The sequence below is a fragment of the Dendrobates tinctorius genome, unplaced genomic scaffold (assembly GCF_039654945.1).
Source record: "Dendrobates tinctorius isolate UK_male_01 unplaced genomic scaffold, ASM3965494v1 ptg000096l, whole genome shotgun sequence".
NCBI lineage: Eukaryota > Metazoa > Chordata > Amphibia > Anura > Dendrobatidae > Dendrobates > Dendrobates tinctorius.
In genome coordinates, this window is record NW_027361764.1 from 1,063,191 (window position 1) to 1,088,531 (window position 25,341).

The 25,341-nt window shown below is 44.3% G+C and overlaps 1 protein-coding gene across 1 annotated transcript in view; it reads left to right on the forward strand.

Moving 5' to 3' along the window:
- Window positions 1–1,429: 1,429 nt before the first annotated feature.
- The window catches only part of LOC141098873 (uncharacterized), a 108,617-nt gene continuing 84,705 nt past the window's right edge, over window positions 1,430–25,341 (forward strand). Inside the window, exons 1-2 of the mRNA XM_073586829.1 lie at window positions 1,430–1,492; window positions 1,742–1,851. Coding sequence (XP_073442930.1) covers window positions 1,430–1,492; window positions 1,742–1,851 — 173 coding nt within the window. The remainder of the gene's footprint in view (window positions 1,493–1,741; window positions 1,852–25,341) is intronic.

Here is a 25,341-nt window from a genome sequence, read left to right on the forward strand (position 1 = left end):
CAACAACCAATCAGTACATGCATTCAGGTAACAAAGAGTTACACGTGACAAAATGGCTTAGCAGTTCATAAATCACATGTAAAATCAGCCTGCTATTCAGACCTATGACTGCAGCTCATGTAGGGTGAGAGTCTTAGGCATCTGATGGCTCCAAACAGAGACAATGCTGTCACAATAGGGATAAAATGGTGGATGTCCTCTGTACTCCAGACTGGGAGGAAAATGAGCTCCTTCTTCCCACAATGCACTACTATAGACAGAGAGAATGGTGACAACAGGGGAACAAAAAGCTTGTGCTGTAAAGCGAATTCAGCCACTAGATTGAGTCTGTAAGCTGAGCGCAAACTCAACAATGAAACGTAAATGGAACCTGTCATCAGCGTTGGCCAACATGAGAGAAGACCACCAGCTTTGGCCAATATGAGAGAAGAGAGAAAACCACCAGCTTTGGCCTATATGAGAAAAGACCACCAGCTTTGGCCAATATGGAGGAGACCACCAGCTTTGGCAAATTTAAGAGAAGAGAGAAGACCACCAGCGTTGGCCAATATGAGAGAAGACCATCAGCTTTGGCCAATATGAGAGAAGACCACCAGTTTTGGTCAATATGAGAGAAGCCCACTAGCATTGGCCAATATGAGAGAAGACCACCAACTGTGGCCAGTATGAGAGAAGAGAGAAGACCACCTGCTTTGGCCAATATGAGAGAAGAGAGAAGACCACCAGCGTTGGCCAATATGAGAGAAGACCACCTGCTTTGGCCAATATGAGAGAAGACCACCAGTTTTGACCAATATGAGAGAAAAGAGAAAACCACCAGCTTTGGCTAATATGAGAGAAGACCACCAGTTTTGACCAATATGAGAGAAAACCACCAGTTTTGGCCAATATGAGAGAAGAGAGAAGACCACCAGCTTTGGCCAATATGAGAGAAGACCACCAGCTTTGGCCAATATGAGAGAAGACCACCAGTTTTGACCAATATGAGAGAAAAGAGAAAACCACCAACTTTGGCTAATATGAGAGAAGACCACCAGTTTTGACCAATATGAGAGAAAACCACCAGTTTTGGCCAATATGAGAGAAGAGAGAAGACCACCAGTTTTGGCCAATATGAGAGAAGACCACCAGCTTTGGCCAATATGAGAGAAGACCACCAGCTTTGGCCAATATGAGAGGAGAAGATCACCAGCTTTGGCCAATATGACAGAAGACCACCACTTTCAGGCCTGATGTATTAGAATACAAGGTAGACCATGCGGTATATAACAAGGGCAGAGCAAAGTACTGCAGTGCACAGGCACCAGGAAAGGTGAAAGAGCACTGGCACGTGTGCACTGCAGTACTTGAAGATCGCTTACACAGGAAGCGTTGCCGGGAACACTGTGCGGATGACATAGTGATGTATCATCCACACAAAGCAAGAAGGATGTCATTGAAAGGAGAGAGGCGCCGGACAAAGACCAGCAACACTCCTTGGACCGCCCCTGAGGTGAATACAATAAAAGATCTTTTTCTTGTCTGCAGATTGGGTTGGAGGCTTACATATAGCATTCTAGAATGCTGTCACATAGGGCTGAAAGGTGATGGCCATATCTCATATCGGACAAACCTGGTGACAGGTTCCCGGTAATGCTGAAGTCAGGACACTCTGCATTTTCATTTTCCTATCCTCTCAGCTTTGTTTTGCGGATCATTATACATCTCCCTAACCTTCCTTCATGCCTTTTCTTTGTCTTAGATGGTCTGGGCTCATACGGAGCGTGTCGGTTGTGGAGAGAAATTTTGTGAAAAAGTTGAAGGATTTGATGACTCGAATATCCATCTACTAGTCTGTAATTACGAACCTCCGTAAGTCTCAACATTGCTTTCCTCAATAAATGTAGATAAGAAAAGATTAAAGAGAAATTCACAAAAACACGGTGGGGAATAAAGTGACCGGGAAAGAGTATCCTAACCATGTTGTGGGGATGAAGAGTTCTACATACACCAAGTAATCCAAGAACGAACACAACCTGAGGGTCTCAGACCCTCAAAACGTAACCTGTAGTAATATGATGGCCATAGTAATTACTCTAGTCCTATCCTAAATCTTCACCCTAAGCCTCTGATTTTACCACTAACCCTTCTCCCAACCGTGACGCATCTGGGGACTACGGACTTTACAGGTATCCTAACCCGAGCTCTGATCCGTAACCACATAATAGTGAACTAGTGATTCCTACCCCATTATGGCCCCTAATTCTAACCCTGACTACTGCTGGACCTCGACGTCATCCCTGACCCTAATCCTAGATGTCAATGACTGCGACTAAGTTAGCGGTAAAGACAACTTACCAGCCTCGTTTTATAATATTTTAGATCGATAGATTCTTATTTTCTCTGTCGCTTTGTTTTCTGATCAATCAACACCTACATATCACCTGTATGTTACCTCTACAGTAAAATATCCTTGCCTGCATATTAGCTGTATAGAATAATATCCTCACTAGAATGTTACTTGTGTGTGATATAATCATCAGAATGTTATCCGAATAGCATAATAGCTGTCATGGTGGTGGGTGTGGACCCACTGCACCACGGACCGGAGTTACCCTGGAGGGGAGTAACTAAGCGGCTACCTGGTCTTCATGAGAGCCTCTGCTGGTGAGGTTAGGCTTGAGCTGCAGGTAGATGCCAGGTAAAACTCCAAGGTGGTCCCCTTTACTGCAGCAGCTGACCTTAAGGGTCATGAATGCAGGTGTGGACTCTGAGTCCAAGACAGGTATCCTTGCGTAAAGGATGCTGTACGGCCAGTGCTTTTTTTTGCGCCAGTACGCGACGGTACGACGTACCGGAAAATCTGAAGGTGCTGCCGCACACCTTAAAATAATAAAGCATTCATTCTTACCCTCCGTCGCTCTGTCACTGCTGCCGTCCTCCAGTCCCCGCTTCTTCCTGCTTGTACCCGGCTATGACCGGCGAAGCAGCATATCAAATCCGCTTTTGTTTTGTTGCTGGCGATCAACCCTCGGGCTTCCACCAGATCTTTTAATGTAGTACTCTTTAACTTCTGGTAGTTATTTTCCATTCATTCCTTTCCGCCTGTAGAAGGGGTATCATATCCCACTGTCTGCCACCAGTGTAACGGGGTCTACCAAGCTGGGGTACCTCTTTCAGTACCACCTCGTGTTTTCGGAGGTCCGCTCTGCGTTTGCTGGAGTCTGAATGAAGGACGCTGGCTGGAATTCCTTGGTTACATGGGCGCATATAAAAGATCACTGCTTCTCCATGTATTTCCAGTCTGACAACACTTTACTCACAGGACACAGAATATATCACACAGATACAGAGGGCAGGCCAATAGAAAAGTGGCAGGCCAGACATGTATTACAAAAGCCACAGGTGGCCGGAGCCTGCCGATATTTATTGTGGGTATTACAAAGGTGGGGGGAGGGTGGACAAAAGGAGAATATCGTGTCCCCTCTGTCCAGGGACGCAGCCTGTGGGCTGATGCATTAGGGACATGCATCTCACATAGAACCGATTAGGGTATGTGCACACTTTGCGGTTTCTGCTCTGCAGAAACGCAGCAGATTTCCTATTGAAATAAAAAAAAGCTGTGCACATGCTGCGTTTTTTTCCGCGCGTTTTTGCTGCGGTTTTCAAAACGCAGCATGTCAATTGTTTGGTGCAGAAACGCTGGAGTTTTACACCTCATCCATTATGAGGTGTAAAACCACAGGTAAGCCGCAGGTAAACCACAGGTAAACTACAGGACTTCGTCCCGCGGGATTACCTGCGGTTTTCTCTACAAAATCCGCAGAGACAAAAAACTATGTGTGCACATACCCTTATACATACATATAACTGCACACGGTGTACTGCACACATACATACAGTATAACTGGGCAGCACGGTGGCTCAGTGGTTAGCTGAGGTCCTGGGTTCGAATCCCACCAAGGACAACATCTGCAAGGAGTTTGTATGTTCTCCCCGTGTTTGCGTGGGTTTCCTCCGGGCACTCCGGTTTCCTCCCACACTCCAAAGACATACTGATAGGGAATTTAGATTGTGAGCCCCATCGGGGACAGTGATGAAATGTGTGCAAACTGTAAAGCAGCGGAATATGTTAGCGCTATATAAAGATTATTATTATTACAACATATTCTGGGTGCTGAGTGGTTCTGTAGCACGTAACACCCGGCTATGACCGGCGCAGCAGCAATGACGTCATCGCTGCTGCGCCTGTCACATGATGCCGGCGAAAGCAGGAAGAAGCAGGGACTGGCAGCGGTGGCGGACGGTAAGAATGAATGGTTCATTATTTGAAGGTGTGCGGCAGCATGGGGGGCTGTAACCTGTGATGGGGGCTATATACCACTGATGGGGGGCCGGTCTGTTTTGGTTTGATTCGTTTAAATCGTCATTTATATTAGTGTTTTATGAAGTTTTGTGCGAGTTTATTGAGTTTTGTGTCGTGAAACTTGTCTTAGATGGATGAAAAAACAGTATTTCTCGGGCGGTGCCCTCTGGCACTCTGTACCATTACTATTTCCTCCAGCGAATGCGAACGGGGATTTTCGCAAATGAACCTGATGGCGACACCATCCCGTGCATCGTTGCTGACAAAGACTATTTCTTCGCTGCTTTTTGTCAGGCTAGTTGGGCCACCTTTGAAGCTGTTTGATCCAACAAAGTATGTTGACTCTTGGACACTTCGAGGTCGGCGATCAGCCATTGAAAGAAACAGTAAAGAACGAACTCAAGACGTCGTGGCTGATGAAAATTTGGTTGAAATTTGGCGTTTTTTATAGAATACAGCCTAGGTAAATCGGTTAAGGAATACGAAAACCATATTTTGCAAGTGAAAAAAAACGTTTATACAGTATTAGTCATTTTTTATTTTTCTTTTGCAACCTGAATTACATAGTTTTTGATTGAAATTAGCGTACAGACTACAGAACTGAATAATGAGAAATTAATCAGAAATGCGTACCTGCAAGTATTTTTTTACAAAAAAAGCCCTGTGTATGGCTGATAAGCAGAACAGATACTGGAAAGGTTCAGACAGAGCGGGTTCAGGAACACAGGACAGACTCAGGAACAGGTAATGACAGGACGGGTAAGGGGTTCGGTGCTGGTTCAGACTAGATGGGTTCAGGAAGGCAGAACTGGTTTGATTCAGAGAAACAGGTTGGATATGAGAACAAGGACCTGACAATGGACTTAGCAGCTTGCAGACAAACTAAACACTGATGTTGCTCAAGCACCTCCCTACTGAGGAAGGTGCCTTAAATATTTAGCACCTCACAGTTATTGGCTGAGGACACATCTGGAGTTCACGCGCTGCCTCTATACCAAATGGGCTTGAGTGTCAGCCTGAGACAGAGGCTAGATACGGCCTGTGTGGAGGTAATGTCTCTGATTCCATCTTGTCAAAGAACCAACATACAACCAGTAAGCAGGTGGCAGGCTCTGCAGGCTAGATGGAGTCACTGGCGGTCGAACTGGATGAGTAGGGACAAGACACCTCTCGTGGCAAGACTGTACCCAACAAAACACCACCTGATCTCCAGTCTAAGACAGGTTCGTGGAGACGTAACCATGGCAGGCCATGAGAAGAGAATGAGACGGTATAGGAAGAACATAAAAAAGCATATCCTCTTTGTATACAGAATTCCTACCCAAAGCTGCACCTGCTCAAAAACAAAATGAATGACTTCAGATAGGTCTCTTCCATTGACAGATGAGACCATCATGATCTGTAGGCATAGGAAGGGAATCTGGTACCGATCCACCACTTCCTGCTATATTATTATTATTATTCATTTTTATAGCGCCATTTATTCCATGGCACTTTACATGTGAAAAAGGGGCATATATAGACAATAAACATGAGCAATACAAGGCACACACAAGTACAGAGGGAGGACCCTGCCCGTGAGGGCTTACAGTCTACAGGGGATATGTGAGGATACACTAGGAGAGGGTAGAGCTGGTCATGCAGCGGTTCAGTAGACTGAGGATCACTGCAGGTCGTAGGCTTGTTGGAAGAGGTGGGTCTTCAGGTTCCTTTTGAAAGTTTCTGTGGAAGGCGAAAGTCTGATGTGTTGGGGTAGAGAGTTCCAGAGCATGGGGGAAGCACGGGAGAAGTCTTGCATGCGGTTGTGGGAAGAAGAGATAAGAAGGAAGTAGAGAAGCTCTTGAGAGGATCGAAGGTTGCATGTAGGTAAGTACGGGAGACCATGTCACAGATGTATGGAGGAGACAGGTTGTGGACGGCTTTGTATGTCATAGTTTGGGTTTTGAACTGGAGCTTCTGGACAATAGTAAGCCAGTAAAGGGCTTGGCAGAGAGAAGAGGCTGGGAAATAACGGGGAGACAGATGGATTAGTTGGGCAGCAGATAGATTGGAGGGATGCGAGAGTGTTAGAGGGGAGGCCAGAGAGTAGGAGGTTGCAATAGTCGAGGCGGGAGATGATGAGGGCGTGCACAAGTGTTTTTGCAGTTTCTTGGTCAAGGAATGTACGGCTCAGGGAAATATTTTTGAGTTGAAGTTGGCAGGAGGAGGCAAGGGCTTGGATATGTGGCTTGAAAGAGAAGGCAGAGTCGAGGATCACCCCGAGGCATCGAGCATGCAGGACTGAGCAGCCATTGACATTGATGGTTATGTCCAGTGGAGGGGTAAGGTGAGATGGGAGAAAGATGAATTCTGTTTTTGCCAAGGAAAACTGAGTGGGTTGAAAGCATGACAGAAATACATTAAATGTAATAATAATATAATACTAATGTTTATCGATATAGCGCCAGCATTTTCCGCAGCGCTTTACAGTTTAACAGTTTGAAACACAAGTCATAAGTAACAACTAGTGTTGAGCATTCCGATACCGCAAGTATCGGGTATCGGCCGATACTTGCTGTATCGGAATTCCGATACCGACTTCCGATATTTTTTCAATATCGGAATTCGGCATCGGAATCGGAAGTTCAGTTGATTGACGGCCTGACGTCATCATGATGCGCGGTGTGTGCGCATCATGATGCGCCGTCATTTCGGGCCTTCCGGGGGTCTCTGCCGGCCTGCCGGGGGGCTGTGCCGGCCTGCCGGGGGGCTGTGTGGACTGCCCGGGGTCTGTACCGGCCTGCCGGGGGGCTGTGCCGGCCTGCCGGTGGTCTGTGCACCCTGTGGGGGTCTGTACCGGCCTGCCGGGGGGCTGTGCCGGCCTGCCGGGGGGCTGTGCTGATGTCCGGGGGTCTGTGCAAGCATCGTCCGATGGGACTACAAGTCCCATCGGGCGATGCCTGCTACCATGACAGTGATTGACACATTAGCCAATGATGGGACAGTAGTAGTCCCATCATCCGGCTAATGTGTTAAATGTTAAAAAAAAAAAAATACTACATACATACTACATGCATGCTACATACATACTACATGCATGCTACATGCATGCTACATACATACTACATGCTACATACATACTACATACATACAATACATTCATACAATACATACATAGACATACAGTACATATAACATAGAGTAACATACTTACCAATACTTGTCACATTGTTCCCCGAAGCCATTGTCTTTTCCGGGATAAATATTAACATAACAAACCACAAAAATACTCACCCACGATCCGAAGCAGTCCACGAGTGTGTCCCACGACGATCTTGGGTAGAGAACTGCAGCATCAGATGATGCTGCCGTTCTCTACGGGCTGCAGGAATCCAATGACGGAAGGTAGGTATCCTTCCGCACTGTATTCCTCCGCCACTTAAAAAAAAAAAGTCCCTAGTCTCACTTTATGCCATTGCTGTGTGGGAAATATTTTTGTGGTTTGTTATGTTAATATTTATCCCGGAAAAGACAATGGCTTCGGGGAACAATGTGACAAGTATTGGTAAGTATGTTACTCTATGTTATATGTACTGTATGTCTATGTATGTATTGTATGAATGTATTGTATGTATGTAGTATGTATGTAGCATGTAGTATGTATGTAGCATGCATGTAGCATGCATGTAGTATGTATGTAGCATGCATGTAGCATGTAGTATGTATGTAGCATGCATGTAGTATGTATGTAGTATGTATGTAGTATGTATGTAGCATGTATGTAGTATGTATGTAGTATATATGTAGTATGTATGTAGCATGTAGTATGTATGTAGCATGCATGTAGTATATATGTAGTATGTATGTAGCATGCATGTAGTATGTATGTAGTATGTATGTAGTATGTATGTAGCATGCATGTAGCATGCAGTATGTATGTAGCATGCATGTAGTATATATGTAGTATGTAGTATGTATGTAGCATGCATGTAGTATATATGTGTTATGTATGTAGCATGTAGCATGCATGTAGCATGCATGTAGTATGTATGTAGTATATATGTGGTATGTATGTAGCATGCAGTATGTATGTAGCATGCATGTAGTATATATGTAGTATGTAGTATGTATGTAGCATGCATGTAGTATATATGTGTTATGTATGTAGCATGTAGCATGCATGTAGCATGCATGTAGTATGTATGTAGTATATATGTGGTATGTATGTAGCATGCAGTATGTATGTAGCATGCATGTAGTATATATGTAGTATGTATGTTGCATGTAGTATTTATGTAGTATGAATGTAGCATGTATGTAGTATGTAGTATGAATGTAGCATGTATGTAGTATGCATGTTGTATGTATGTAGCATGTAATTTTTTTTTTTTTTTTTTTTTTTTTACATTTAACACATTAGCCGGATGATGGGACTACTACTGTCCCATCATTGGCTAATGTGTCAATCACTGTCATGGTAGCAGGCATCGCCCGATGGGACTTGTAGTCCCATCGGACGATGCCTGCACAGACCCCCGGAGCCTGCACAGACCACCGGCAGGCCGGCACAGCCCCCCGGAGCCTGCACAGACCACCGGCAGGCCGGCACAGACCACCGGAGCCTGCACAGACCCCCTGGCAGGCCGGCACAGCCCCCCGAAAGGCCCGTACAGACCCCAGAGAGGCTGTACAAGGGCAGGAAAGGGTTTTTCTTATTCCGATACCGGAAGTCCCATAGACTTGAATGGGACTTCCGGTATCGGAATCGGCGATACCGATACTTTTTTTAAAGATCGGCCGATACCATCCGATACGATACTTTGAAGTATCGGACGGTATCGCTCAACTCTAGTAACAACGTTAACAATAATACAATAATTAAAGCCGCCCCTGCTGGTGAGAGCTTACAATCTACAATGAGGTGGGGGAGATACAGAGTACAGGGGTGTATATACAATGATGGTCCAGCCATCTTGAGGGAGTGGGGGATAGACAGAGATAGTGAATGGGCTGCACACATACACATACACACGCACACTTACACATAAAATGACTTTGATTAGGGAACATGATAGGTCGCTCTGAACAAATGTGTTTTGAGGGAGTGCCTAAAACTGTACAAGTTGTGGCTGGTCCTAATTTCTTGGGGTAGAGCATTCCAGAGGATTGGCACAATGCAGGAGAAGTCTTGAAGTCGGCAGTGGGAGGTACGGATTAGTGCAGAGGTCAGTCGAAAGTCGTAGAGGTAGGAAGAGAACCAGGAGAGAACGGTGTCCTTGAGGCCAATGGAGTGGAACATAGTGAGGAGGAGCTGATGATCCACAGTGTCGAATGCTGCAGAGAGATCCAGGAGAATTAGCTCTAAGGCCAAGACTAGCTGCTGTCAGAGTTTTGGAATCAGCTGAAGATCCGTGTTGAGTGCTAGTCACTTCTGGTTCTGCAAAATATAGTTTTAATCTCAGGCGGCGATAAAATTTCTGAAGGTCCATTTCTATCGCAACTGGGTCAGAAAGAAAGTCCTTTCTGTAGAAACTGGTATTCCATGATGCTCAAGGATCTAGAAGAGATGTTTATGACAAGGGGAGAATTACCTGTGACCGTGTCTCTCTTGTGAGGTCCGTATTCTGTCTAGCGTTGAGTCCCCTGCCTTGTCCTCTTCTTCGGGTTGATCTCCTTCATTGGCCTAAAAAACGGCCAGAATTGGGATACTGTTCTCGTCTTTCCTGGTGAGAACTGGAAGTGGATACTTCTGTAGAGGATCTGTTGTTGGGCCTTTTTAGAACTTCTTACCGAAGATGACCTGTCGCGCCATTTATGCACCTTGTCCAGCTCGTAGTCCTCAGTAGCCCTCTGAAACTAGTATCTCTTTCTACTTTCTGTGTCCCGGTGGTGCTGTTAGATATTGGTGTTAAGCTTAGTTTTAGGAGCGTTGAGATCCTCTGAGGAACTTGCGGAGACCAGTTGACTCTCAGTATTAGCAATCTGTTCTTGACTGGAGGCAATTCCTTTGTGAAGATGCTCTAGTGTAAAGGTCATGAGGTCAAAGGAACATTTGTTTAGAATTTGTTGGAATTTAGAACAGAAATCAGGAGACTCAGTGAACAACGTTGGATGTAGAGGAACCCTCAAACCTCTGGGTATTCTCTGGACTTGAAGGTATTCTATGAGGATGGCGCAGTGAAGTTCGAGGTTAGTGTGGTGTCTCAATTCCCACTCCAAATCTACATAATACTGTGATATTCCTTATAATAATAATAATTGTATTTCTATAGCACCGACATATTCCGCAGCACTTTACATTTTAGAAGGGACTTGTGCAGACAATAGACAATACAGCATAACAATAAACACATACTGTAGATCAAAACAGATACCAAGAGGAATGATATATAGTTTCCTGCTGATCCAGAATCTAGGTAGGCCACCTCATTGAACCGGGTATCTCCACTTGCCACGAATATGGACAGAGTCAATAGTAGAGAGGAATTATTTTTGCCTAAGGTAGACTCTCCAACAAAGCCTAGGATGGTAGAGTTGGAAGTGACCTCCTGGGCCATCTGGTCCAACCCCCTGCTCAAAGCAGGATTCGCTAAATCATCCCAGTCAGATGTCTGTCCAGCCTCTGTTTGAAGACTTCCTTTGAAGGAGAACTCACCACTTCTCGTGGCAGCTTGTTCCACTCATTGATCAGTCTAACTGTCAAAAAGTTTTTTCTAATATCTAATCTGTTTCCTCCCATTCAGTTTCATCCCATTGCTTCTAGTCTTTCCTTGTGCAAATGAGAATAAAGATGATCCTTCTACAATGTGACAGCCCTTTAGATATTTGGAGACAGCTATTAAGTCTCCTCTCAGTCTTCTCTTCTGCAAGCTAAACATTCCCAAATCCTGCAACCTTTCCTCATAAGACAGGGTTTGCAGACCAGTCACCATTCTGGTCGCTCTTTTCTGAACTTGCTCCAGTTTGTTGATGTCTTTTTTAAAATGTGGTGCCCAAGACTGGACACAATATTCCAGATGAGGTCTGACCAAAGAGGAGTAGAGGGAAATAATGACTTCACGTGATCTAGACTGTATGCTTCTGTTAATACATCCTAGAATTGCATTTGCCTTTTTTGCTGCTGCATCACACTGTTGACTCATATTCAGTCTGTGATCTATTAGTATACCCAAGTCTTTTTCACATGTGCTGTCACTTAGCCCTATTCCTCCCATTCTATATTTGCTTTTTTCATTTTTATTGCCCAGATGTAGTACTTTGCATTTTTCCCTGTTAAAAACCATTCTGTTAGTTGCTGCCCACTGCTCCAGTTTATTTATATCTTTTTGAATCCTCTCTCTCTCTTCTCTAGTATTAGCTATCCCTCCTAGCTTTGTGTCATCAGCAAATTTAATCAGTTTACCCTCAATTCCTTCATCTAAATCGTTGATAAAGATGTTGAACAATACAGGGCCCAGGACAGAGCCCTGTGGTACCCCACTTGAGACATTCTTCCAACTGGATGTGCAGCCATTTACGACCACTCTTTGGGTCCGATCACTAAGCCAGTTATGAATCCACCTAACAGTTGCCTTGTCCATTCCATACTTAGTCATTTTTTCAATAAGGATTGTATGAGATACTTTGTCAAATGCTTTGCTGAAGTCAAGATATACTATATCTACAGCATTTCCTTGTTCCACCCAATCAGTGATTCCGTCATAGAAGGAAATTAAGTTAGTCTGACATGACTTATTAGTTACAAACCCATGCTGACTCTGTTTAATCACTTCATTCTTATTCAGGTACTGACATACATGTTGTTTAATAATTTGTTCAAAGATCTTTCCTGGTATAGAAGTCAGACTCACCAGCCTATAGTTGCATGGGTCCACCTTCTTCCCCTTTATGAAGATAGGAACAACATTTGCTCTTCTCCAGTCTTCTGGGACTTCTCCTGTTCTCCAAAAATTTTCAAAGATTATGGAGAGGGGTTCAGAAATTTCTTCTGCTATCTCCTTCAGTACTCTGGGGTGTAATTCATCTGGACCTGGTTAGCTAAGTGTTTCCTCACTATCTTTCTGTTTATAGATATCCTGGATTCTTCTATTCCCTTAATAGGACAGTGAAGAACAGTTGATGTTCCATTTCCTGTCTGAGAGAAAACAGATGCAAAATAGGAATTTAAAAGTTCGGCCTTCTCAACATCCTGTCTTACCATTTCATCATTTTCATCCTGTAAAAATCCTATAGCATCTTGGACATTTTTTACTTTTGACATATCCCCAAAATCCTTTATTTCTTTTGACGTCTCTTGCAAGCCTCAATTCATTGTCATTGAAGAAGTCCTAGAGTTGAGGATCGTGGCATCTTGTTCCATGCACATGTTAAACAAGAGGAAACATATTTTCTTCCACCCTTCCTACAATTAGGCCACCAAAAAGAATGAAGCAGTAGTTCTTGCATTTTCATGACTACAGGGTGTCCTACAGGTTTAGAATCATGGACACGTTTGAGGACTTCAAGTCAAGCAGAATCAGGGACGTACAGTATATTTGATGGTTCTGTATCCAAAACCCATTCTTAAAAAAAGGTCATTGTTTTTAGAAGGATGGTTAAGAAAAAAGTCAGTTTGGTATCGATCTGTAGTCTTCGTTAAAAATTCTTTGGTGTTCAGGTTTCCCTAAAAATTTTTGGACGTAGAATGGTACCGTCAGGAGGGCGTTAAACTAGAAGAAGAGGGAACTGGAAGAAAAAGGTTAGACAGGAACATGAAGCCAGAAAATATACTGATGAAGGATATGAGGTGCGGTAAAGAAGATCCAAGACAACAAACTCAGAAGGGAAGTAAGAAAATGTCTAAAACAATCCACAGGGAGGAGATTGGAACAAAGCAAAATTCTCTAACCTGCATGCTCGCAAACACCAGAAGCCTGACAAACAAGATGGAAGAACTAGAAGCAGAAACATCTACAGGTAACTATGACATAGTGGGAATAACCGAGACATGGTGAGATGAAAGCTATGACTGGGCAGTTACCTTACAGGGTGACAGTCTGTTCAGAAAGGATCGTAAAAATGGGAGAGGAGCAGGGGTTTGTCTTTATGTAAAGTCTTGTCTAAAGTCCACTTTAAGGGAAGATATTAGCGAAGGGAATGAGGATGTCGGGTCCATATAGGTCGAAAGACATGGAGGGAAAAAGTAACAACATTCTCATTGGGATCTGTTACACCCCCCCAAATATAACAGAAATCATGGAAAGTCTACTACTAAGGCAGATAGATGAAGCTGCAACCCATAATGAGGGCCTTGTTATGGGGGACTTTATCTACCCGGATATTAACTGGGAAACAGAGACCTGCGAAACCCATAAAGGCCACAGGTTCCTGCTAATAGCCAAGAATAATTATCTCTCACAATTGGTGCAGAATCCGACCAGAGGAGCCGCACTTTACACCTAATACTATCTAACAGACCTGACAGAATAACAGATCTGCAGGACGTCGGCATCTAGGAAATAGCGACCACAATATTGTACAGTGTCACTTGTGTTTCGCTAGGGGGACATGTCAGGGACTCACAAAAACAATGAACTTCAGGAAGGCAAAGTTTGACCAGCTTAGAGATGCCCTTAATCTGGATGACTGGGACAATGTCCTCAGAAATAACTGGGTCGCCCTCCCAGGGCTGTGGGGTATTTGGTACCGGGCCCGATGAGCTTCAATGGGAGTTGTCACGGCAGCTAGGACCTGGCCCATGGCCCTGGGTGCCCATTGTAAAAGGGGGAAAGTGTTCAGTGTGCTTATGATGATTAGAATGAATGAATCGTGACGCCACCTGTGGTATTCGGCAATGAAGATGTTAAGCCGATGCTGCAGGCAGATCCTCTTGGACAGATGGTGTGGTGCAGCAATGATGTTATAGCCCTCCACAGGCAGGGCTGTAGTCCCAGGGCAGAGTAGGTGTAGTGTGATACAAATGGGATATGCATGAGTGAGAGACTGGTATAGATAGGCATCCAGTCAATAAGGTAGTGATTGCAGTACATTGAAACATCCATTTGGATACTATGGATTGTGATCAGAATCTGAACTTTTTCTGCCATGAGGAGAGCACACACTCAGGAATGTGAAAAGCAACCACCTGCTCAGGCATTGTTGTGGGAGTTGGAAGGGAGGAATGTGAGAACCAAACCGAGATAAAGGAGGAATGTGAAAAAAAACAAGTTACTGTGCATGACAGCGCGTGATCAAGGTGAAATCTGATTCACTGCGCATGTCAGTGCGTGATCATTCCAATTAATATTATAAAAAGTACTGACCTCCTCAGCGGGTGGGGACTTTCCAGACGATTCAAGTGGACGCACTTAGTCTGTGATGCTGACCGAGGAAAACCCCTTCCCGCTGATCGAGGTCCCCCGATGTGAAGGGTGATGCTACAATAACTCGGTAATTATTATTGATGCTGAAATCTTTCATGTCATAACTGTCGTTTTTCTTAAATCTTGAGACTATTCATGTGCTATGTAAGACAAAATGATTGCTTGCTGAAATAAAAGATTGTCAATAATCTTTGCCTGGCTGGGATGTCAGTGAGCGCTACGTAAGTTAAGGTAAATAACCTAATTTGGGAGAAAATTTAGCAAGACATAAATTGGCGTAGTCGGCAGGATTTTTGAATTTATATATATATATATGTATATGTATATTGCATATAGATATACGGATTTGGAAAAAAAAAACATAATTGTTATTACTATCATTGTTGAAGATGTTTAGAAAAAAAGAAAAGTCTAAAGTGACTCATACGGAGATCCCCGGCTGGACCGAGGCTCCATATAATATAATAGCACATGAGTTGGCTCATTGTGGCTTGGCAGAACCATGGAAGGATAAGCTCAAAGGTAGTGAACCCACTGATGTTGTTAAAGTTCTCAGGGGTGATGTAGAGTCTTTAGGACGGCGTATGTGGATTTGTTTTCCCTGCAAAGGCAGGTGATGCAGTCAACCCAGGATGTTGTTAATGTTCTCAGGGGTGTCCCCGCCAAGGCGGGTGATGTTGTGTCGCTTGGGCGACGAACTTGGATTCTGCTCAGTGCATATCGCGCGATGCATGAGCGGAATCAACAAATGCAGAGGAAGTGCTCTCAATTGGAACAAGAAGTTGCAGAGCTAGGAGGGCAGAAAGTGGTGCTGGATTGCAATACCCGTCTGCTCAAAGATAAGTTGGAACATTACCAGAGTGTAGCAGAGAAAGCTGCTTTCATAGTTGCTCAAAATAAATATCGCAAGAGAAGAGGAAAAATTAATAAAGAAAAAGTATTCCCACAAAATTCAAAGGTTCAAAAATTAAAATTGCCGGACTAGGAGGACAGGTAATCACCGGAGTACAAACACAAGTTGCTTTGAAAATAGGAAACTTACCGATAAGAAATATCCGTGTTTTAGTAGTACCCATTCCGGAATATATATTGGGAATTGATGTTTTAAAAGGAATGACTTTAAATTTATCGGCTGGAAAATTCTCCTTTGGAGTAAAAAGGGCAGAAATACAAATGAGACCTGTAATGGTAGGAAAAGTAGAACTGCCCCCTGTACATATCCCTCCTGCTACCAAAATGGTGGCAATGAAACAGTATCGAATACCAGGGGGGCACAGAGAGATTACTGAAACAATTAAAGATCTGGTGGATGCAGGAGTCATGCGTACCACTACTACTGCATGGAATAATCCAGTCTGGCCAGTTAAAAAGAGTGATGGCTCCTGGCGTATGACAGTGGATTACAGGGAACTGAACAAATGTACCCCCCCATTAACAGCTGCAGTGCCAGATACTATCACTATAACAGAAAATATACAGAGTCATAATGGAACTTGGTATGCAGTGATTGGTTTGGCTAATGCCTTCTTTACAATTCCAATAGAGGAAAAGGCGCAGGATCAATTTGCTTTTACCTGGTTAGGTCGACAGTATACCATGACCAGATTGCCTCAAGGATGGCTTCATAGCCCTACTATTTGTCACCGGACGGTGGCAGAACATCTAGATCAGTTCTCCTTGCCCTCAGATATGCAAATTTCACACTATATTGATGATATAATGATGCAAGGAAATGAGGAGCAGGCAGTGAAATCACAATTGGAAAAACTTTTGGTGCATATGAGGAGCAAAGGATGGGAAATAAATGAAGCAAAGGTCCAAGGACCGGCTCAAGTTGTAAAATTTCTTGGAATACAATGGAATAAAGGACATAGGGAAACTTTACCAAAAAAAAACAGAAGATTATTAATTTCCCTACCCCAAAGTCTAAGCAACAGACTCAATCTTATATTGGGCTGTTTGGATTTTGGAGGCAACATATTCCGCACTTGGGACTTATGTTGGCCCCTTTGTATAAAGTTACGAGGAAGAAATATGAATTTCATTGGGGGGAAGAACAACAAACCGCCTTTGAAATGGTAAAAGAGGCCATACAGCAAGCTGTAGAGTTATGGCCAATGACAGCGGGAAGTGTAGAATTGCATGTATCAGTATAAAACATGTATGCAAATTGGTCATTATGGCAAAAACAAGGGGGAAAAAGAGTCCCCTTAGGATTTTGGAATCGAAAATTCCCTGATGCTGGAGAAAAGTATACTCCATTAGAACAACAATTGTTAGCTTGTTATTGGGCATTGGTAGAAACAGAACAGTTGACATTAGGACATGAAGTCCTACTCAGACCGTTGATACCAATCATGCAATGGGTCTTGTCTAAACCGGAAACCAACAGAGTGGGCCATGCCCAGGAACAAAGTATTATCAAATGGAAGTGGTATGTCTCTGAAAGAGCGAAAAAAGGGGAAGGCGGGACCGCCACCCTCCATGAGAAAGTTGCAGAAATTGGGGATGACATAGTCAACCCAACTTGAAAAAGCATCTATGATGGAGGAATCCCCTGTAAAATGGGGAAAAACCTATGAGGATCTAACTGCAGACCAGCAAGAGCATGCTTGGGTTACTGATGGTTCAGCTAGGTATGTAGGAGGGAAGAGGCTATGGAAAAGTGTTGCTTATAATCCAAAGTTGGAAAAGCATCTCCAAATGGAAGGAGAGGGAAAAAGTAGTCAATATGCTGAACTATATGCTGTTTTCCTAGCAATAGCTTTTGAAAAAGGGAGACAATGTCATGTTTTCACTGACTCATGGTCAGTGGCAAATGGTTTAGCAACATGGATGATGGGATGGAAAAAGCATAATTGGATGATTCATGGTAAAGAAATTTGGGGTAGGGAAGTGTGGCAATATTTGGAGGAAATGGTGCAAGAGACACCTACCACTGTCTTTCATGTTGATGCTCATATGCCAATTGACTCACTTGAACGTTTGTTTAACTCTGAAGCAGATAAAGCAGCTGCTATTCGACAACATACTACTGAGATTGATGCTGGAGAAAAAGAAGCATGGCTGCAAGGTACAGCCGTTTGGGCTCATCAGAAAAGCGGACATCTTGGAGAAAAAGCCACTTACAGGTGGGCCCAGGAGAGAGGTGTGCCTCTGACACTTGACATAATACAACAAACTATACAACATTGCCCAATATGTCAACATTCACAAAAACGAGAGGTACCACACACCGTAATGGGACACATAGGCAGAGGCCAGCTACCTGCTCAGATATGGCAAATGGATTTCATCGGCCCTTTGTCAGAGAGTAGGGGGTGTAAGTATGTCTGTACTGCGGTAGACACATATTCAGGACTGATGGTGGGCTTTCCGTGTAAAGCAGCCACCCAATGGAGCACAGAGCGGACCTTAGAGATAATAACACAGTATTATGGGGTCCCCTTACAAATTCAAACTGATAATGGATCTCATTTCACTGGAGATGCCATTAAAAAATATGCTCAGGACAATAATATACAATGAGTATATCATATACCTTACTATCCACAAGCAGCAGGTTTGGTGGAAAGAATGAATGGACTATTAAAATCCACATTGAGAAAACTTAATCAATCTGATACACAGTATGGACAATGGAGAGACAATTTGAGTGAGGCTTTACAGATAATTAACAACAGGCCTATCACAAACTCTATGACTTCTCTCATGAGGATGCTTACACCCAATCTCACCATACATGAGGCACACCTGGTAAAGTCCGTCGTATGGTGGAAAACTGATCAAGAAGCACGAATACCGGAACGAGCGACTCCACATTCAGCAGGTTTGGATTTGAGTGCATTGGAAACTGTTGTGATCCCACAGGGGAAAGTAAAACCAATAGCTACAGGATTGGGGTGTCAGATTCCAAAGGACCATTATGGACAGATAGCCACTAGGTCTAGTTTGGCATTAAAGGGGGCCATGGTGGTGGGAGGAGTCATAGATGCAGATTATCAAGGAGAAATCAAAGTATTAATGATAAATTTGGGGAATGAGCCTCTAATTTTGGAGAAAGGACAGCGTATTGTGCAAATGCTTTTGATTCCAATAAATTTGTCAGATGTGCAAGAGGGAACAGCCCCTTCAGAATTAACGATCCGAGGCTCAAAAGGTTTTGGCTCTTCTAACATCACTAATGTGGGAGCCAAAATCTGGGTTCAAAATACCCAAGGACCGCCTTCAGAGGCTGAAGTGATAGCAGTAGGCAAAGACCATACCCTGTTAATTATGAGGCCAGGAGTGGAAAAATGGGAATATATCCCACAAGAAAAATGTTATTTGAGAGAATAATGTTGATTATTGATTTTATAGATTCCAAATCTTCAAATATGGTTAAGTGGAATCCTTGGGCTCGCGTGTTTGGACAGCATCGGTGCCTGGACTCCTGGAATCTGTCTGACTACAAAATTCAGGAAGGAGTACGTTCCGAGGCCAGGAGATTGGAAGGAATACAACCGAACCACCCCGAATGAAAATGCCGGATGTGGAGGTTGGGGAAAACTCACCACTCAAGTGATTTTTGACGTTAATCTCACCATAACTGCAAAATATCCCCGACCGTGGTATTATAATGGGACTAAGTCTACTATATACTTAGCTGATAGTAAGGACACTTTGAATATTCAAGCTGAAGATCATATTATTTGTTGGACGACTGAACAATTAACCTTTGATCAGTCGATATGGGAGAATTATAGTTCAAAAGGGGAGAATAAAACTGAGTTCACTTTTACTTTAAACAAAACTATGATTATATTTTGTGGTAATGCCACCAATCGTCAGATGGTAGCGATGACAGGACAGAAATATCCGCCTTGTAATAATCACACAGGAACCTATAACGGAACAGGACTATGCTGTGGGATACCTAGTTTATCATGTGTATCATGGAGAAGGATACTCCGAGTGTATCTGATGTCACAGACTAAAGCTGATCCGGGACAGATGAAGAAGATTCCCACATCATGTGTAAAAACAGGAACTCAATCGCAGAAGACTGTTGTTGCAGCCAAAATAATCTTCCCACCTACTACTGCATGCCATTATAGGGGTAAAAGGGCATGGTATGATACAGTATTGGGAGGAGTCGGGGCTGTGACTGGGACTTTGAACTCATTTGATATTGAAACTTTGGCAAATAAAATGCATAATGCCGGAAAAGATATCCAAGATGCTTTGACTATACAAGGTAGATGGATGCCTACTATTTGGCGTCCTTGGAAGCAGGCATTACAAATGGATACTTTTCTTTTACAAATGAAAAATGTTTCAGATGCTTTAAATTTAGAAATTAATACTAATGTTAGCATAATAGTTAACTGGACAATATGTACGCTGCAAGCTATATATCAAATTCAGCAGAAAAATAATATGCCAACTCAACTTATGCCCGGGAATGAGTTAGTCTGGAGGACTGTATTTAAAAATACAATCCCCAAGGTTTCCTGGTTAAGAATAGAAGCTCCTAAGATGGTTTGCAACGACACTTTGTGTTCAGGACTATTGATTGTTTATAATGTAACCAAGTAATGTGTAGATTTGTAGTGATGCCATTATTATTAGGTATTCCTGGACAACAGTGGTTATGGATGCCCAAGTTTAATGGGTTATATATGGATAAAAATAATCGTACTCATGATTTAAGTTTATGTGAGGATACTTTAGAGGGGAAAATTTGCAGGTTACAATCAGCCGTATATGAACCATGTTTGTTACAAAATACTATGAATGTATGTGAATTCATCATTTTGCCAACCTCATATAGAATGTTGATTGAAATAGCCCCACGAGAGGTATGTGTAATAACGGATGTTCCAATAATCTCTGGAATGATAGTACCTTATGTGGGATGCCTAAGAAATGTAACCGCACTACAATGGGAAAATCGAACTTTTCTGTTAAGCTCAGATGTAACCACTGCCGCCACTATTGAGTGGGAACCAACAACATTAGAAATCAATAATTGGGAGGTAAATTTAACGAAATTGAAACATATAATTGAACAATCAGAAGAAGGAAAATATATGATTACTCAATTAAATAGAACTATACAAATGCATGTGATAAGCACCACTATTATAGCAGATAAGATTGTAAAAACGGGATCGGTTATTGCTGATGCTACCTCTCATCATTGGTATGATATTTTTCTAGGGTATTCGCCCTCAGCTACTAAATTATTGAATTGGCTGATTCATCCCGTGTTGGTGATGGCTATTGTAGTGATTCTATTATCCATATGGAATTGCTATATAGCTTATAAAATGTGTTGCAAGAAACCACAAGTGCTCATGGTGTCCTATAAAAATGGCGTTTAAAAGACTGCAATCAAGGACCGATTGTGATACAAATGGGATATGCATGAGTGAGAGACTGGTATAGATAGGCATCCAGTCAATAAGATAGTGATTGCAGTACATTGAAACATCCATTTGGATACTATGGATTGTGATCAGAATCTGAACTTTTTCTGCCATGAGGAGAGCACACACTCAGGAATGTGAAAAGCAACCACCTGCTCAGGCATTGTTGTGGGAGTTGGAAGGGAGGAATGTGAGAACCAAACCAACTGAGATAAAGGAGGAATGTGAAAAAAAACAAGTTACTGTGCATGACAGCGCGTGATCAAGGTGAAACCTGATTCACTGCGCATGTCAGTGCGTGATCATTCCAATTAATATTATAAAAAGTACTGACCTCCTCAGCGGGTGGGGACTTTCCAGACGATTCAAGTGGACGCACTTAGTCTGTGATGCTGACCGAGGAAAACCCCTTCCCGCTGATCGAGGTCCCCCGATGTGAAGGGTGATGCTACAATAACTCGGTAATTATTATTGATGCTGAAATCTTTCATGTCATAACTGTCATTTTTCTTAAATCTTGAGACTATTCATGTGCTATGTAAGACAAAATGATTGCTTGCTGAAATAAAAGATTGTCAATAATCTTTGCCTGGCTGGGATGTCAGTGAGCGCTACGTAAGTTAAGGTAAATAACCTAATTTGGGAGAAAATTTAGCAAGACATGTAGTGACACATAGATGGTGTAGTGTCGGGCGCAGGAGGGAGGTAGCAGTGCCGGGCAGGTTGATGCAGGAATAAGTGGAGGACACCAAGGCATGTAGTTCCAAAGCTTTACTCACAGTCTGTTGGGGCACAAGAGCCCGCATCCGTACCGTGTCCACCGGGTCAGGAGCTCAGCCAACTTCCAGGCAAGATGAAGCACTCCTTTCCCACACTCCGCCAACATATGTGCCTTTTCTGAACGTCTCCCTCTTAGCGCCTTTGGTGAAGTACTCACAGTACTGAATTACACTGGAGTTCCTCCTGTCAGATGTTCCTATGAATTCTACTTGTACGGCAGACAGCTGTAGCCTGCTTCGGGGACTCCTTTACTACCTAGTCCCGGCTCACACACGTTGCTGTTGTGGCCCCAATCTTGTGTGGGAATAAAGTGGTGACAACTTCTATTCCTCCGGTGTCTGCTGCAGGACCATTAGTATCCATACAACCTCGGGGACCGGACCCCGGCCTTGCGCTTTGAACTTGGGAAAGGTTCTCCTCTAACCCTAATCCTTAGTTCTCTTCTTCTCCTCACGTTCCGTACTAATCCTTTCCTTCTTATGGAGAGTCAGGCTTTCTATTAATGTTCCTTTCCTGTGCCAGTGGACCCAGGTCACTGAGGTCGGCTGCAGCACTTCCTTCATCCATCCCACTCAGGGGATCTTCTTTCACAGACTGACCTCGTCAGACTCCTGTGACAAACTGCCTCAGTCCTACACTCTTCCCGCTCTTTTAGTGCAGACTAAACTCCATCCGCCTACCAGCACGCTTCGTGTTCCAAGCAGGGAGCCACCAAAGGGTGCTTTGCTACACTACTATGTTGTGTGGGATGCAGGTGTTGGAGTGTGGTCAGGTGTCTCCACCTTACCTGAATGGTAGGGTACCACACCTCAGGAGGAGGTGCAGTACCTCTGTGGCGACTGAACCCTCAGGGGGGCCACATACCCCCCTGTTAAACACAGCATGTCCGCGGGCTGAAAAAAAGAAGCAAAGATGGACAAATACAGGAACATACAAAAATTTTTTAATGCTAAATAAACAGTTCTTATCTAAACTTCCCAATGTGGGAGGCACGCATTCTTGAACATTACAAACAATTTTAACTATGTATGTTCTAATACAGTACCTAATTCAAAAGTGCTATTGGCATTAACTCACTACCACTTCAAGTACTCTTCATCAACACATTTCTTCATCATCTCTTCTTTCACATTTTCTACTTCCTATTGTTAACCTTAAGTGACAACCGCTGATGCCTGGTTCGCCACCTATCAATTTTAAATCTTTATTCAAATATTAAAGCATTAGTCTAAACTCTGTAAAGCATTCACTATTTCCTTTCTCTATCAAAAATGCTAGACATTATTAATAAGTGCAATATAGACATTGATCCAGCCAAGATGTCTTGAAATGTCCTTATTCTTAATGAGGTAGTCCTTATTCTTAAAAGACTTATGTACGGTAAAACCAAGAAAGGGCACCTAAAGAGGTGCAACTATTTACATTACAGTTCTGGATCATTCAGTGTCCATGATCTCCACAGTTCAGTAAGAAAAACGCTGCCAATAAAACTGGGCAACAAAACTGGAATCAACAGGGAAACATCATGATAACAAAAATAGAAAAATAGAAAAACAGGCACAATGGTGCAAATACCCTCCTGGGTAACAGAGTTAGTTAGTTAGTTATCTTTAGTGTTGGTGGTCCGCTCCTGGGTTGCTGGAAACTGATGACTTGATCTGCTTCCAGGGAAGAACTTCTGGACATCCTCTTCCTGCTTGTGGGTTCACATAGGACGAAGTGGTGGCAGCTGGATGGATTGCTGCCTGAGGTACAGCGGGTGCAACTACTTGTACCATGGGGTGGCTGACAGGGACGGATGTTGCCAGTCTGACCTTGGCAGGTGTGATCACTACAGTGGGAGGTATTCCTGCTGGCGGGACATAGGCCTTCTCCTTCTTATAGGCCGCAATGAAATCCTCGGGAATTCGGCGTATGTTCATGGCGTACCAGCCACGCAACCCCTCATGCCGGGTAAAAGTTACGTATTCCCCCGGTTGCAAGTCTCTTGCAGGATGTCCCCTCCCGAGGTGTGACTCCACATCCCTCCTACTAAAGAATAGGTCACTGATCCGCTAGGGGTCTGAGATGAACCCAAACCCCTGCTCATGATTTACATTGAGGACCTGTCCCCATCCAGCTGAGTCCCGGTCACCGTTGTGACCGGCACGGACCTTTTCCTTCTGGTCCAGATCAGGGCCCTGCACAGCCAGCCTCCGCTGTTCCCGCTCTTTCTGCTCGGCTGCCAGCTGGCAGAGGGTCTGCTGACAAAAGGACTCCTTGTCCTCTTCCTCCTCCCGGGATCTGCTTTTACCCACCGTGGATAAGGGTACTACCGCTAGGGGTTCAGGTGTTTCCCCCCCAGGGTTCAGAGTCCCGGTCCCAAACAAGGTCCAGCACGACCTGTCCGGACGCTGCAGCAGCTACACACCCCGAGGCCTTCCCAGGTGTAGGGATAGTGGACGTACCTGGAGCCTTCTGGCGATGCTCCGGCTCCGGTGCAGGGTTAGAGCGGTAGTCAATGGCAGGAACATCTACCGGAATAGTCCAATTAAGTGTCGGAGGCGGTGGGGTAGCAAATGGCGGCTCCGGGTCCGCAGGGGTCTCCGGTGGGACCTGTGCAGCCGCGTCAGGTCCAGGCGGGAGCACAGCTTCTTCTTCCTCAGCTCCCGAACCCTCCGGTAACTCCTCCTGGCAGGCCGCGACCAGCGGAAATTGCAGTGTGCTGGTGGAGACAAGCGCTGCCAATGGCACAGCAGCGGCCCCAGGCTTCACAGGTGCTGCCTGCAAGAAGTCTTGTGCAGCGGCGGCAGGTATCGCGGGTGAAGGTACCGGCGTGACAGCAACGATAGCGGGTACCAATGGTGAGGGTACCGGGCATGGAGGTGCCAATGGCATAGGCCCCTCCCGGGCGTGCTGCCAGTTCAACATCGAGAGCGCCTCCTGCCTCAGCCGTAGACGGTTTGTCAGCTGGGTGATCTCAGCCTCCAGCTGCTGGCGGTCCATCTTGGAAGTCGGATCAGAGCCTTCAGCCATTGCGCCGGGGAGGTTCAGCTCAACCTCCTTGTGCTCTTCGGGCCTCCCTCCTTCTTCCATCATGGCGTTCTCTCTTCCTTCTTCTTCCTGTCTGGACTCTTTTCCCGCCACCGGCTCTCGCTCCTCCTTCTGAGGGCGGCGTCTTCTTCCTACTCCTCCATACCGAGCCAGTGGTGGACCATGTTGAGGTTGCATAGAAGTTCAGGCAGGGGGGGCCCAGGACAGTTTGCGGTCTTTTCTTAGGACCACCCATATTGTCACACCCTTCGTCTCCGCGCCGGCAGCCATTTTTAGAGTCCATTTTACAGTCTATCAATTTGGTTATTCTGCACATTGTCAGCAACCTTTAAGTCCAATAAATCTTAGGCACACAGAACCCGGTGGCACCAGGCTTCGTCATCCTGTTCGTTTCACCAAGTTGGGTCGCCCTCCCAGGGATGTGGGGTACTCG